The sequence below is a fragment of the Loxodonta africana genome, chromosome X, assembly GCF_030014295.1.
Source record: "Loxodonta africana isolate mLoxAfr1 chromosome X, mLoxAfr1.hap2, whole genome shotgun sequence".
NCBI classification, from domain to species: Eukaryota; Metazoa; Chordata; class Mammalia; order Proboscidea; family Elephantidae; genus Loxodonta; species Loxodonta africana.
This window is the reverse complement of record NC_087369.1, coordinates 116,833,403-116,847,292: the sequence shown is the minus strand read 5'-3', so window position 1 is coordinate 116,847,292 and position 13,890 is coordinate 116,833,403. Positions and strand designations below refer to the sequence as shown.

At 38.3% G+C, this 13,890-nt stretch overlaps 1 protein-coding gene across 7 annotated transcripts in view; it reads right to left on the bottom strand.

Moving 5' to 3' along the window:
• DIAPH2 (diaphanous related formin 2) overlaps positions 1–13,890 on the bottom strand; it is a 940,735-nt gene that overhangs the window by 55,828 nt on the left and 871,017 nt on the right. For 3 of the 7 annotated variants that reach the window (XM_064277942.1, XM_064277941.1, XM_064277944.1), the window contains one exon: positions 12,222–12,293. The exons of the other annotated variants lie outside the window; for them this stretch is intronic. In XM_064277942.1, coding sequence (XP_064134012.1) covers positions 12,222–12,293 — 72 coding nt within the window. The remainder of the gene's footprint in view (positions 1–12,221; positions 12,294–13,890) is intronic. 7 annotated transcript variants of the gene reach the window in all.

Here is a 13,890-nt window from a genome sequence, read left to right as displayed (position 1 = left end):
AGGAAGAGACGATGGAAAAGCTTAATATCATCAGTCAGAACAAAACCAGGGACCAACTGCAGAACAGACCATCAATTGCTCACATGTAAGTTTAAGCTGAAAATGAAAAAAATTAGAGCAAGTCCATGAGAACCAAAGTAGGACCTTGAACATATCCCACCTGAATTTAGAGACTATCTCAAGAACAGATTTGATGTGTTAAACACTAATGACGGAAGACCAGACGAGTTGTGGAATGACATCAAGGACATCATACACGAAGAAAGCACAAGGTCATTAAAAAGACAGGAAAGAAAGAAAAGACCAAAATGGATCTCACAAGAGACTCTGAAACTTGATCTTGAAAGCTGAGTAGCTGGAGCAAAATGAAGAAATGAAGAAGTAAAAGAACTGAACAGAAGATTTCAAAGGGCAGTTCGAGAAGACAAAGTAAAGTATTATAATGACATGTGGAAAGACCTAGAGTTAGAAAACCAAAAGGGAAGAACACGCTCAGCATTTCTCAAACTGAAAAAAACTGAAGAAAAAATTCAAGCCACGAGTTGCGGTATTGAAGGATTCTATGGGGAAAATATTAAACAACGCAGGAAGCTTCAAAAGAAGATAGAAGGAATATATAGAATCACTATAACAAAAACAATTGGTCAACGTTCAGCCATTTCAGGAGGTAGCATACGATCAGGAACGGATGGTACTGAAGGAAGAGGTCCAACCTGCACTGAAGGCATTGACAAAAAATAAGGCTCCAGGAATTGATGGAATGCCAATTGAGATGTTTCAACAAACAGATGCAGCACTGGAAGTGCTCACTAGTCTATGCCAAGAAATTTGGAAGACAGCCACCTGGCCAACTGACTGGAAGATATCCATATTTGTGCCTATTCCAAAGAAACGTGATGTAACCGAATGCGGAAATAATTGAATAATACTAATATCACATGCAAGTAAAATTTTGCTGAAGATCATTCAAAAAGGTTTGTAACAATGCACTGACATGGAAATGCCAGCTGGTAATAGGGAACCAAAGGTCGAGAAGGAGAGTGCTGACATGTCATGGGACTGTTAACCAATATCATAAAACAATACATGTACTGTTTAATGAGAAACTAGTTTGCTCTGTAAAACTTCATCTAAAGTACAATACAAAAAAACTACAGCCTTCAATATGGATTACATCTCAACAAAAAGGAAACAAAAATCCTCACAACTGGACCAATAAACAACATCATGATAAAGAGAGAAAAGATTGAAGCTGTAAAGGATTTCATTTTACTTGGATTCACAACACCAGTGGAAGCAGCAGTCAAGAAACCAAAGGGCACACTGTGTTGTGAAAATCTACTGCAAAAGACCTCTTTAAAGCGTTAAAAAGCAAAGATTTCACCTTGAAGGCTAAGGTGCACCTGAACGAAGTCATGGTGTTTTCAGTCGCCTCCTATGCACGCGAAAGCTGGATAATGAATAAGGAAGATCGAGGAAGAATTGATGTCTTTGAATCATGGTACTGGCAAAGAATATTGAATATACCATGGACTACCAAAAGAATGAACAGATCTGTCTTGGAAGAAGTACAGCAAGAATGCTCCTTAGACAGGAGGAGCCAAGATGGCGGAATAGATGGACGCTTCCGGCGAGCCCTCTTTACAACAAAGACCCAAAAAGACAAGTGAAATGAGTGTATTTGTGACAAGCCGGGAGCCCTGAGCTTCAAAGGCAAACTTAGAAAAGGAACTGAGGGGGAGGGGGAGGAAGAGACTGTTCAGAAGGGGAGAGAAGTTACCAGACCTGAATCGCGGGGAACCCTCAGGCACCATTCCTGGAGCGGCAGCTGCGGCAGGCTTTGACTGCAGTTTCCTCAGGGAGAAACAGCCAGCCACACAGCCTACTCACACCTCCGGAGCCTGAGGAGAACAGCGCTCTCGGCAAAAGCTAACTACTTGCTTATATATTACCACACCCCCGCATCCCCAAGCCGGCTTCAGCGGCTGAATCCCTGGGCCTGAGATAGGCCCTGTCGAGCCCCTAGAGCCATCCTCCGGGCCTTGGGGAAGGAAAAAATTTGCAAATGGGGGGAAAAGATAATTTGCTAGCTCCATTAACTGGGGGAGCTCAGGACAGAAGCGGCTCCTGTCCAGGCATAAACCGTCCGTGGACCTTGAGCACCTTTTCCTTCTGCATGGACTTGTGTGGGCCTATTTCGGGAGAATAGGCCCTTGTTGGCAAAGTCCAACCATTTCAGCTGTGCAGTGGAGAGGTGGGTGTTTAATGTTTGGCATTGCTTTGCCTATTAAACAAGGTCCTCATCTACCCACATCAGGGACCTAAGGACTGGTAGCTCCACTCAGGGCACTCAGCCACCAGCGACAGGGGTCCAAAGATAACTGGTACCTCCCAGTCCTTACAACAAAAAACTTTGGGTGCCCATGGTCTGTCTGCAGAACCCACCCACCTGCATGCTCTAGGGAACAGGGACGCGCTTTCCTCAGAAACACTTGCGGGTCGGTTCTCAGCCCCCTGCCTTTTTCAGAGCGTGACCCCCTGCTGCAATCAGATACCGGTATATATGCCAATCATCCATGCCTCTCTAAGACTGTAGGACAGAGCCTGTACCACACACTTGATGATCAGCTACCTAGAAACCTGAGCTGAATCCATACACGAAAAGTGAATGGACTCCTAGACTGATATACCTGATAACAGCTCTAGCCAGCTGGGGACAGGACACCAGAGCTTCAAAGGTGAAAATAATCAAGCTAGCTCACTCAAGCAACCCATAAGAGTATACCGAAACAAAACAAAGCAAGGAGCTACAACACAGTAAGCAAGCATAAACTAATACAATAACTTATAGATGGCTTGGAGACAACAGTCAATATCAAGTCACATAAAGAAACAGACCATGATCACCTCAAGAGGCTCTCAAAACAAAAAATCCAGGGATCTTCTAGATATAAGTGCATTCCTGGAATTACCGGATAACAGAAAATACAGAAAGAATTGTTAAAGATTTGTTGGCAGAAAACTTCCCTGATATCGTGAAAGATGAGACGATATCTATCCAAGATGCTCATCGAACTCCACATAAGGTAAGTGTTAAAAGAAAGTCACCAAGACTTATTATAATCAAACTTGACAAAACCAAAGATAAAGAGAGAATTATAAGAGCAGCGAGGGATAAACGAAAAGTCACCTACAAAGGAGAGCCAATAAGAATAAGCTCCGACTACTCGGCAGGAACCATGCAGGCAAGAAGACAATGGGATGACATATTGAAAAAAATCGAAGGAAAACAATTGCCTGCCAAGAATCATATATTCATTAAAACTGTCTCTTAAATATTAAGGTGAAATTAAGACATTTCCAGATAAACACAAGTTTAGGAAATTAAAAAAAAAAACAAAAACAAAAACAAACCAAAACTACAAGAAATACTAAAGGGAGTTCTTTGGTTAGAAAATCAATAATATTAGGTATCAACCCAAGACTAGAACACTAGGCAGAGCAACCAGAAGTCAGCCCAGACAGGGAAATCCAAAAAAACACAAGATTATATATATATATAAAAAAAGCTCAAAACAGGGTAACACCAATGTTATTATATTACATAAAAGAAGAGATTGGAACTCTTATACACTGCTGGTGGGAATGTAAAATGGTACAACCACTTTGGAAATCTATCTGGCGTTTTCTTAAAAAGTTAGAAATAGAACTACCATACAACCCAGAAATCCCACTCCTCAGAATATACCCTAGAGAAATAAGAGCCTTTACATGAAAAGATATATGCACACCCATGTTTATTGCAGCTCTGTTTACAATAGCAAAAAGATGGAAGCAACCAAGGTGTCCATCGACGGATGAATGGTTAAATAAATTGTGGTATATTCACACAATGGAATACTACGCATCGATAAAGAACAGTGAGGAATCTGTGAAACATTTCATAACGTGGAGGAACCTAGAAGGCATTATGCTGAGTGAAATTAGTCAGTTGCAAAAGGACAAATATTGTATAAGGCCACTATTATAAGAACTTGAGAGAAATAGTTTAACCTGAGAAGAAAACATTCTTTTGTGGTTAAGAGAGGAGGGAGGGAGGGGGTGGGAGAGGGTATTCACTAATTAAACAGTAGATAAGAACTACTTTAGGTGAAGGGAAAGACAACACACAATACAGGGGAGGTCAGCACAACTGGACTAAACCAAAAGCAAAGAAGTTTCCTGAATAAACTGAATGGTTCGAAGGCCTGTGTAGCAGGGGCAGGGGTTTGGGGACCATGATTTCAGGGGACATCTAAGTCAACTGGCATAATAAAATCTATTAAGAAAACATTCTGCATCCCACTTTGAAGAGTGGCGTCTGGGGTCTTAAATGCTAGCAAGCAGCCATCTAAGATGCATCAATTGGTCTCAACCCACCTGGATCAAAGGAGAATGAAGAACACCAAGGACACAAGGTGATTACGAGCCCAAGAGACACAAAGGGCCACATGAACCAGAGACTACATCATCCTGAGACCAGAAGAACTAGATGGTGCTCGGCTACAACTGATGACTGCCTTGACAGGGAACACAACAGAGCACCCCTGAGGGAGCAGGAGAGCAGTGGGATGCAGACCCCAAATTCTCATAAGACCAGACTTAATGGTCTGACTGAGACTAGAGGGACCCTGGTGGTCATGGTCCCCAGTCCCTCTATTGGCCCAGCACAGGAACCATTCCTGAAGCCAACTCTTCAGACATGGATTGGACTGGACAATGGGTTGGAGAAGGATGCTGGTGAGGAGTGAGCTTCTTGGATCAGGTGGACACTTGAGACTGTGTTGGCATCTCCTGCCTGGAGCGTAGATGAGAGGGTAGAGGGAGTTAGAAGCTGGAGAAATGGACATGAAAAGAGAGAGTGGACGGAGAGATCAGGCTGTCTCTTCAGGGGGAGAATAATTGGGAGTATGTAGCAAGGTGTATATATAAGTTTTTATGTGAGAGACTGACTTGATTTGTAAACTTTTACTTAAAGCACAATAAAAAGTATTAAAAAAAAAAGAATGCTCCTTAGAAGGATGGGGAGACTTTGTCTCACATACTTTGGACATGTTATCAGGAGGGATCAGTCCCTGGAGAAGGACGCCACATTTGGTAAAGTATAGGAGGGCCAGCAAAAAAGAGGAAGACCCTGAATGAGATGAATTGACATAGTGGCTGTAATAATGGTCTCAAGCATAACAATGATTGCTAGGATGGCACAGGACTGGGCAGTGTTTCATTCTGTTGTACATAGGGTCATTATGAGTCAAAACCAATTTGATGGCACTCGATGGCACTGTTTTTTTTTAACAACAACAACAACATATCCCTTATATAGAAATACAGTTAGCAATGATTAAAAAGCCAACAACTATTTCAAGTCCTTCAAAGTTATATGACCTAGAAGTTCTTTTCCTTTTGGGTTGTTCAGATAGAAGAAATATATTGCTTCTCCACATGAAATTGTGTTATAAAAACAAATGAAAAACTCTAGCCATGCTGAGATTTTCTTTTTGGTTTATCTTACAGAAAATAAACTATGTACACTCACAACAGCAAGGGGGAATCCTAAAATTCAAATGGACTTGTAAGGGGTCCCAAATAGCCAAAACTATCTTGGGAAAAAAACTAAGTAGGAGGACTCTTACTTCCCAATTTCAAAAGATACTAAAAAGCTACAGTAATCAAAACAGTGTTGTACGGGTGTAAGGATAGACATACAGACCAATGGAATAGAACTGAGAGTCCAGAAATAAACCCATGCATCTGTGGCCAATTGTTTTTTGACAAAGATGCCAAGTCCATTCAACGGGGAAAGAATAGTCTCTTCAATAAATGGTGCTGGGACAATTGGATCTCCACATGCAAAACAATGAAGTTGGACCAGTACCTTACATCATATATGAAAATTAACTCAAATGATCAATGACCTAAATGTAAGAACTAAAACCATAAAACTCTTATAACAAAACATAGGGGGAAAGCTCCAAGACCGTGTTTTTTTTAAAATGGATTCTTAGATATAACACCAAAAGCACAAGCATAAAAGGAAAAGAATAGATAAATTGGACTTCATAAAAATTAAAAACTTTTGTGTATCGAAGGACTTTATCAAGAAAGTGGAGACAACCTATGTATTGGGAGAAAATATTTGGGAACCATATATCTAATCAGGGTTCATTACCAGAATATAAAGAACTCCTATAATTCAACAGCAAAAAGACAAACAACCCAATTAAAAAACTGGCAAAGGACTTGAATAGACATTCACCAAAGAGGAATTCAAATGGCAAACAAGCACATGAAAAGATTCTCAATTTCATTAACCAAAAAACCCAAACCTGTTGCCATTGAGTTGATTCCGACTCATAGTGGCCCTATAGGACAGAGTAGAACTGCCCCATAGGGCTTCCAAGGAGTGGGTGGTGGATTTGAACTGCCGACCTTTTGGTTAGCAGCTGATCTCTTAACCACTGTGCCACCAGGGCTCATTAGTCATTAAAAAAAAAAAACCCTTTGTTGTCAAGTTCATTCCGACTCATAGTAACCCTATAGGATCGAGCAGAACTGCCCCATAGGGTTGCCAAAGAGTGGCTGGTGGATTCAAACTGCAGACCTTTTGATTAGCAGCTATGGTTTTTAACCACTGTGCCACCAGGGCTCATCATTAGGGAAATGAAAATCAAACCAACAATGAGATATCACTTCACACCCTTTAGGATGACTATGGTAAAAATAAACAGAAACCAACGGGTGCTGGTGAGGATGTGGAAAAATTAGAAACCTCATCCATTGCTGGTAGGATTGTAAAATGGTACAGCCACTATGGAACACAGCGTGGTGGTTCCTCAAAAAGTTAAACATAGAATATCATATGATAGCAATTCTTCTAGGTATGTATCCAAAAGACTTGAAAGCAGGGACTCAGATACTGGTACACAAATGTTCACTGCAGCATTATTCACAAAAGCAAAAAGGTGGAAACAACCCAAGTGTCCATCAATAGCTGAATGGATAAACAAAATGTGTTACATCCATACAATGAAATATTACTCAGTCATAAAGAGACAGGAAGTTCTGAAACATGCTATGATATGGATGAACCTTGCAAACATTATGCTAGATGAAATAGGTCAAACACAAACGGACAAATGTTGTATGGTTCCCCTTATATGAAATATCTAGGATAGGCAAATACAGAGAGACAGAAAGTAGACTGGTAGTTACCGAGGAATGGGGACATGGGTGAAATGGGGAGTTGCTGCTTATTAAAGAATACATTTCCGTTTGGGGTGATGAAAAAGTTTTTTAAATAAATAGTGGTGATGGTTGCACAACATTGTGCAATAAATGAATTGTATCCTTAAAAATGTTTAAAATGGCAAATTTTATGTTGCATATATTTTACCACAATAAATAAGTTAAAAAAAATGTTTTGCAGAATGTCCCTCAATCTGGGTCTGTTTGATGTTTCATCATCTTTAGATTCGGGTTACGCATTTTTAGCAGGAAAGCTGTTCCAGATCAAAGGAAACTCAAGACACCTAATTACTAAATGCAACATGTGTTTTTTCTCTTATTATAAATGATAAGAGTGGAACAATTGGTAAAATTTGAATAAAATGTGTAGATTAGATAGTATCGTATCAGTGTCAATTTTCTGATGTTGATAAATTTACTGTGGTTATATGAGAGTGCCCTTTTTGGAGAAATACACATTCAAGTATTTAGGGATAAAGAGGCATCATGTTGCAACTCACTCTCAAACATTCAGAAAAAATAATACGTGTGTGTGTGTAGAAAGAGAAAGAATAATAAAGGAAATGTGGTAAAACATTAGTATTTGTGGAATCTAGGTAAAGGGTAATTCAAAATCTTTGGAATATTTTTGCAACTTCTCTGTAAATCTAAAATTATTTCAAAGTAAAAAATAAATATAGAAACAAACTATACAATGTTTTAAATGTGTTTATGCACATGTCAAGTTGTTTTGACAATGACACATATGCTTAAGCAGGGAGACCTGAATGTCGGATTTCAATTAGAAACTTTAATTCCTAAGACCCACTTTATAGTAAATTAAACCAAATTAAGCTGAGGCCATTAAGCAAAGCCAGCCTATCTACAAATTGGATCATAGTAAGGTAAATAAAACCAAACACACATTAAGCCACAAAATATAATAACGTATAAGTGTTTCAAAATTAGTGTCTTTACTTTTTTAAAAAATTTAGATTGGTACCTGGGAAAATCTCTACCTATCATTTTGGAAAATGGTAGGTTTCTCAATACGGGCTTTAATATATACGTAACTCAGCAAAATTCTGAGTGAGCTTCTCTTTAAAAATAAAATAAAACATACAGATTCATTTTATTTCAGGTTCAAGTAACTTTGTACTGTGTTTTGATATACCTTAAATTCTTATTGTGACAAAGAAAAACTTTCAAAAGCAACATAAATCTTCAATTTATCAAATCAAGCCATATTCCAGAAGTTATATTAGTCTTTTCCAGGTAATTTTTTTAAAGTATCAACTTGCACAGAGAATACAAGGAAAATTACATATGGCATATACTTAAGACCATGCACAAGAAATTAGCAAAATATTGCACTTTGCTTTATAAGCATTGTGAATTTTGGATTGAAGTGGGGTTGTATTTTATCCCCAAATCCCACATCATTGTACATTCAACTAAATTCGATTAAAAAACTGGGCCACGTCGTTGAGTAGTGGTGACTCCGCATGATAAAAAAAAAAAAAAGGCTCACGCAACCCTCCTGAGATGCCATTCTTTTTAGCCAAAGGCCATTCCTGCTCTTTAAAACATATTCAAAAAGGAGGCACAACAGAGGACCTCAGGAGAGTCACAGACAGTGAGCCATACTTTTGTGGGCAGGGTGCATGGCCATGTAATCATGAAAGAATTCTCCAGATTAAAAAAAAAAGACCTTATGTTTTCACCAAAAATTTTGTGTGTGTGTGTGTGTGTGTGCGCGCACACACATGCATGGCAGTGAGCAATGAGAGAGACTGTGGGAATGAAGAATCACTAGAAAGTTCGGCTTTGGGTTACACAAAGCATTCCTGCATCCTCAGGTCTGTGCTTTTTTCTAGAGGGGAGTGGTTTCTGGTGGCAGGTGTTACAGCACAGGTTTGAGTTCAAACCTCAGTTAGGTTTAAGCACCACTTGAACACTTCCATCAGCATTGTTTAGGGAGTTACTGGCAACTTTTAATTTTCCACAGATTTTGGGTTTTACTCCTTCTTTCTACTTTTTGTAATACTCATCACTTGTTCTGCTTGTTGATGTTTATACTCTTTTTTGCTCTACTTCAGCAAAAGCAACAAGAGAAGGTCTATTCAACTTAACCAGATAAAACCTTTCATACCCAAAACAGAGTTTGAGCTAGAAAGGTAATGTGTCTGAGATGGACAGAAGGTAACTCCTTGTAAAGGTTTTGTAAAGGAGAGGTGATATCATTGATTCCTACCAAGAGTGGGAGAAGCAGGGAGACAGAATGAGGTATCCATGGGTCTGCAGCTCTTTTTGATCAGGGTTCTCAAGTTTGACCTCATTCTTTTCTATGAACTATAATGAATGTCATGAACATGAGGCACATCCATATTGAAATGTTCCCTATAGAACACTGTTGTGAAAAGAAATAATTTGCGGTTGTTTAGACTACTCACATGAAAAACAAAAAAAACAGTTAAGTTCAAAAAAACTGCTATCTGGTGTTTTAAAAAAAGTAGAACTGAGTGACACACACAAGGTCATACAGTTATACAACACAGATAGAAAACACTCTCCACATTATTGCCTCGCTAAGAACGTGATTTAATTCTGTACTGCCAAGTGGATGGACATCTTCTATCAGCAGCCTTATGAGAGCTAAACATACTGCTGGGTGGTACCTGAGGTAACTCTGGTGAAAAAGGGAGAGTGACTGGAGGGGGGAAAAACCCACAAGGCTTTATGCCTGCTTACTGATGTCTCTACACTTTTTAAAACTTTCAATCTAAGGTCAAGATACAGACATGTGCGGTGGAAGATAAATATTAAGAGCTATATTTTATTAGTTTAAGTTAACATCTTTGTGGCAATAATGGGACAGTGTGCTTTTAGAGACTGAGTTGCTACATTAGTAATGGTTAGTACCAGTATTTGACAAAAACATTCATTTGGAGGAGGGAGGAAAGGGACTACTGAAACCTCATTCAAATAAATTTCTTTGTTATTGTACTGAATTTTCTTTTGATTTCCAGAGGATCACTTTATAGACTTAGCCATATGGATCGTTCACGTATTAAGTCTCATTCGAATTTGTGAGAAACCTAAGTGAATGAAAATAGATTCCCCCACCACAGCTGAGAAACAACTACAGTCTTCCATTTTAACTCAGTTTAAAAGGGGAGGAAATATTAAAAAGGAAAGAACAGCTTCTGAATTCAATTTATTCTTTTTTCCCCATTAAGTCTAAGCTGAAAATTGGATATCCAATTTACCACCGAGAGGGTATTCAAATATTTCTGCTCAATCCCTCATTGCTTCTAAATTCACTCAAAGGCAAGATTATTAATTCCTCCTGACAGAAAATCAAGATTTAATGAGCAGCTGACAGCCCTTAGGAATTACAGAGGAAATTTAATACAATAGATTTGACTAAATAATATATGAGAAATACATCATGCAGAGTAACGAACATACAGTAAATGTTAGTTTAGGTGTTAAATTTTGGACACGTGGTGAATTTTATGGAATATATTTTTTATCAAACTTTACAGAAATAAAATGCCACCTCTTTTCCAACATTGGTACCTATATTATACATTTTGACAGATGACCACACATTTTCTTGCATTTATTTGTAATTCAACTAAACATTTATTATACCTCTTACAGAGTACTGTGAAGAGATACAGCAAAACAGCATTTCTACTTTCAGAGATTTAAAATCTAGTGGATGGTGGAGATAAGATACAAAGAAAACTGTGACACAAACAACAATGGAATGCAGTAAGAGAAGAACAAGGAGAAATAGCATTCGATTCAGGGGTGGTGGATGGTAGCAGTGTGTGGGTTTAGGAGAAAAGTCTTCACGAACGAAGTTGTATTCAGAATGAGGCTTGAAGACTTGATAAGATGAAAAAGATGAATAACTCCATAGAGGTAAGAAAGGTTAAGTGTATGGTGAGAGAAAAGGGAATCATTCAGTTGGGCTGAGTTTAGGGTAGCTGAAGGAAAGAGTAGGAAATATAGACAGAAAAGGTCTGTTCATGACCATATCCAGAGAGTCTTGAATACCAGGCTGATGAGTCTATAGATAAGTGTTTTGTGTTTGTCTCATCAACTAGATTCTAAGTACCTCAGGTGCAGGGACTGTTTAAATATGTCCTTCCTATTTCCATAGCAGCTGGGTACATCATACTTGGGTATACAGTAGGTTTGCCAATAAACATTGAGGGAATTGAACGGCTTGTAAAATTATTTTCAGTGGATTTTTTTTTTACTTTTTCTTAAGCTTTCTTCTTAAACCTTGTTTACAAATAAATAGACTTTAAATTGCCTTTTGAAGGTGAAAACATGAATAGAATGTTAACCCAATGATTTAGACAACTATTAGAATCCAGCCTAAAAGAAAGCCACTGCTGTAGTTCAGGTGGTCTGTACAGCCTGGTGCCCCTTGAACCAAAACTGTTAAAGTCATATCCTGTGGTACATTTTATAGGAAAACTGACTTCTAGTCAGTAAAAATGACCTGGCCTAAGTGATTTTTATATAGGTTTTTAGCTTTCAGATAGCCTCCATAGGGAAATAGCATCAAAACTAAAATTGGTGTGGAAAAATGGAGATGCAAAAACTCTGCGTCTTGTGCATTGATTTTATTTCTGGCCGCCTCTCTCCTTAGAGAAACATGCTACAACAAACTAAAAAGAAGCTAGTGACAATCCATTTGTCAGTCTCATTTTGCGGACTGTAAAGAGAATTGCATCACTTTGATTTTAGATACTCTATGCAATGGTTAACATATTACATCAAATAATACGCATTTGAGTATTATATATTATTGATTTATTGTTCTACTAGCTTTCTGTTTCTTAAGACAGTATGTTTTATATGCTTGGAATGAAATTTAAATAAGCCTTACCAGTTTTTCCCCTTCCCTTCCAGCCATGACTTCATGTGTTACTTACAGTTTGTACCTCTGGGGCAGTAGAGGGGTGGCCATTGAAGGAGTTTAATGGGGAAGGACACTTCTTGAGCTTCTAATGAACAAGAATCATAGAAGTGATTTTTTTTTCTAGCAAAGGTTAATAATGCATTTACAAAGAAAATTCAATTATTATTACAATGAGGTGCAAAGACTCAATTTACATCTAAGGTTACTGGTAGATCTGCGACTGATACATAAATCATAATGCCTAACACCAATAGGTGCTCAATGTTTACAAAATGAATAAACTATAAATATTTTTCATTTCTATTAGTTAACAAAAGATTCAAGAATAAAATATGTAAAAACACGTAAACATGTATTTAGCAGGGGCATCAGTGGGAATATTTTAAGTTGGTGGACATTTGCCAAACTTGCCATGGTTTCTTTTTTTTTCATAGTCCTTTAAATTCTGTGATAGACTAAATACGGCCACATATTATGTGCAGTTTCTCCCTTCTGGAAATGAAATCTAATTCCTCATCCCTTTAATCTGGGCTGGCCTTGTGACTTGCTTTGACCAATAGAATGCAGTAGAAGTAACATGGTACGACTTCTGACCCGGGCTTCAAGAGACCTTGTAGCTTCCACCCTCGACCTCTTGGAACACTCTATTTGCCACCTAAGAGGCCTAAACTTCCTTCTGAAGAGGCCATAAGATGTAAAGAGCTGAGCTGACAGCCTCAACTAACCACCAGACATCTGAGTGAGGCTAAATTGGACCATTCAGCTCCAGCCCAGCCTGAGATAACTGCAGGTGCGTGAGTGACTCAGGTGAGACTAGGAGTGAATCCTTCCAGCTGAAACCAGTCCAAATTGCAGAACTGTGAACAACTGTTTTAAGCCACTACATTTTAGGTGGTTAGATACACAGCAGCTGATAAAGGATATAATTATTTTTTTTTTTTTTTTACCTTCTAATAATAATCGTATCATTTTTAGACATGGCCTAAGTCCCTGAGCTCCTTGTTCTTTCTACTCTATCTTGCTGGTTCTTCTCACCTGTCATCTTGGTCTTAGCCTATTTATTCAATATTTCTTATCTTTTAAAAATTCCTCCTCCTTGTCATTTTCTCCACCATATACTGGTTGCATTTTTGCCATAATATAACATATATGTTTAAGTTCAATACCTAAACGTCTGTCAGGTAAGGGGATTATGTCTGTCTTGGCTATGATGTCACAGATATGTAAGAATGTATCTAGTTTGAAAGTGCAACAAGTTAAACTGTCAGCTTTGAATCTAAAACACTACCATGAAAGACAACACTGCTTCTTCACACTTACCGTGTATGTAATAGTATAATACCTTTTTTGAGCAGATAATCGAAAGGATTGCCTTTGCTTAGAGCCAAATCAGAATATGATTAAACGATCAAAACCATCTCTCTATTTACTTACACATAATACATATAAGGTATCCATTATATATTTGAGTTCTCCAAGCAATCACTTGCTATTCTCAGCCTCTAGACCATTTACTATTTAAATTTTCATATTAACCTCAGCTGGGGTCATTCATACCCTTAACCATACCTCTACCTGGAGTCAGAAAAATTTACTGAGGGTCTTCTGACTGGGAGGTTGGCATAACTGGTTCCCACATGACTATGTTAAAAATTAATCATGCTCTGCCAGCAGCTCCCAGA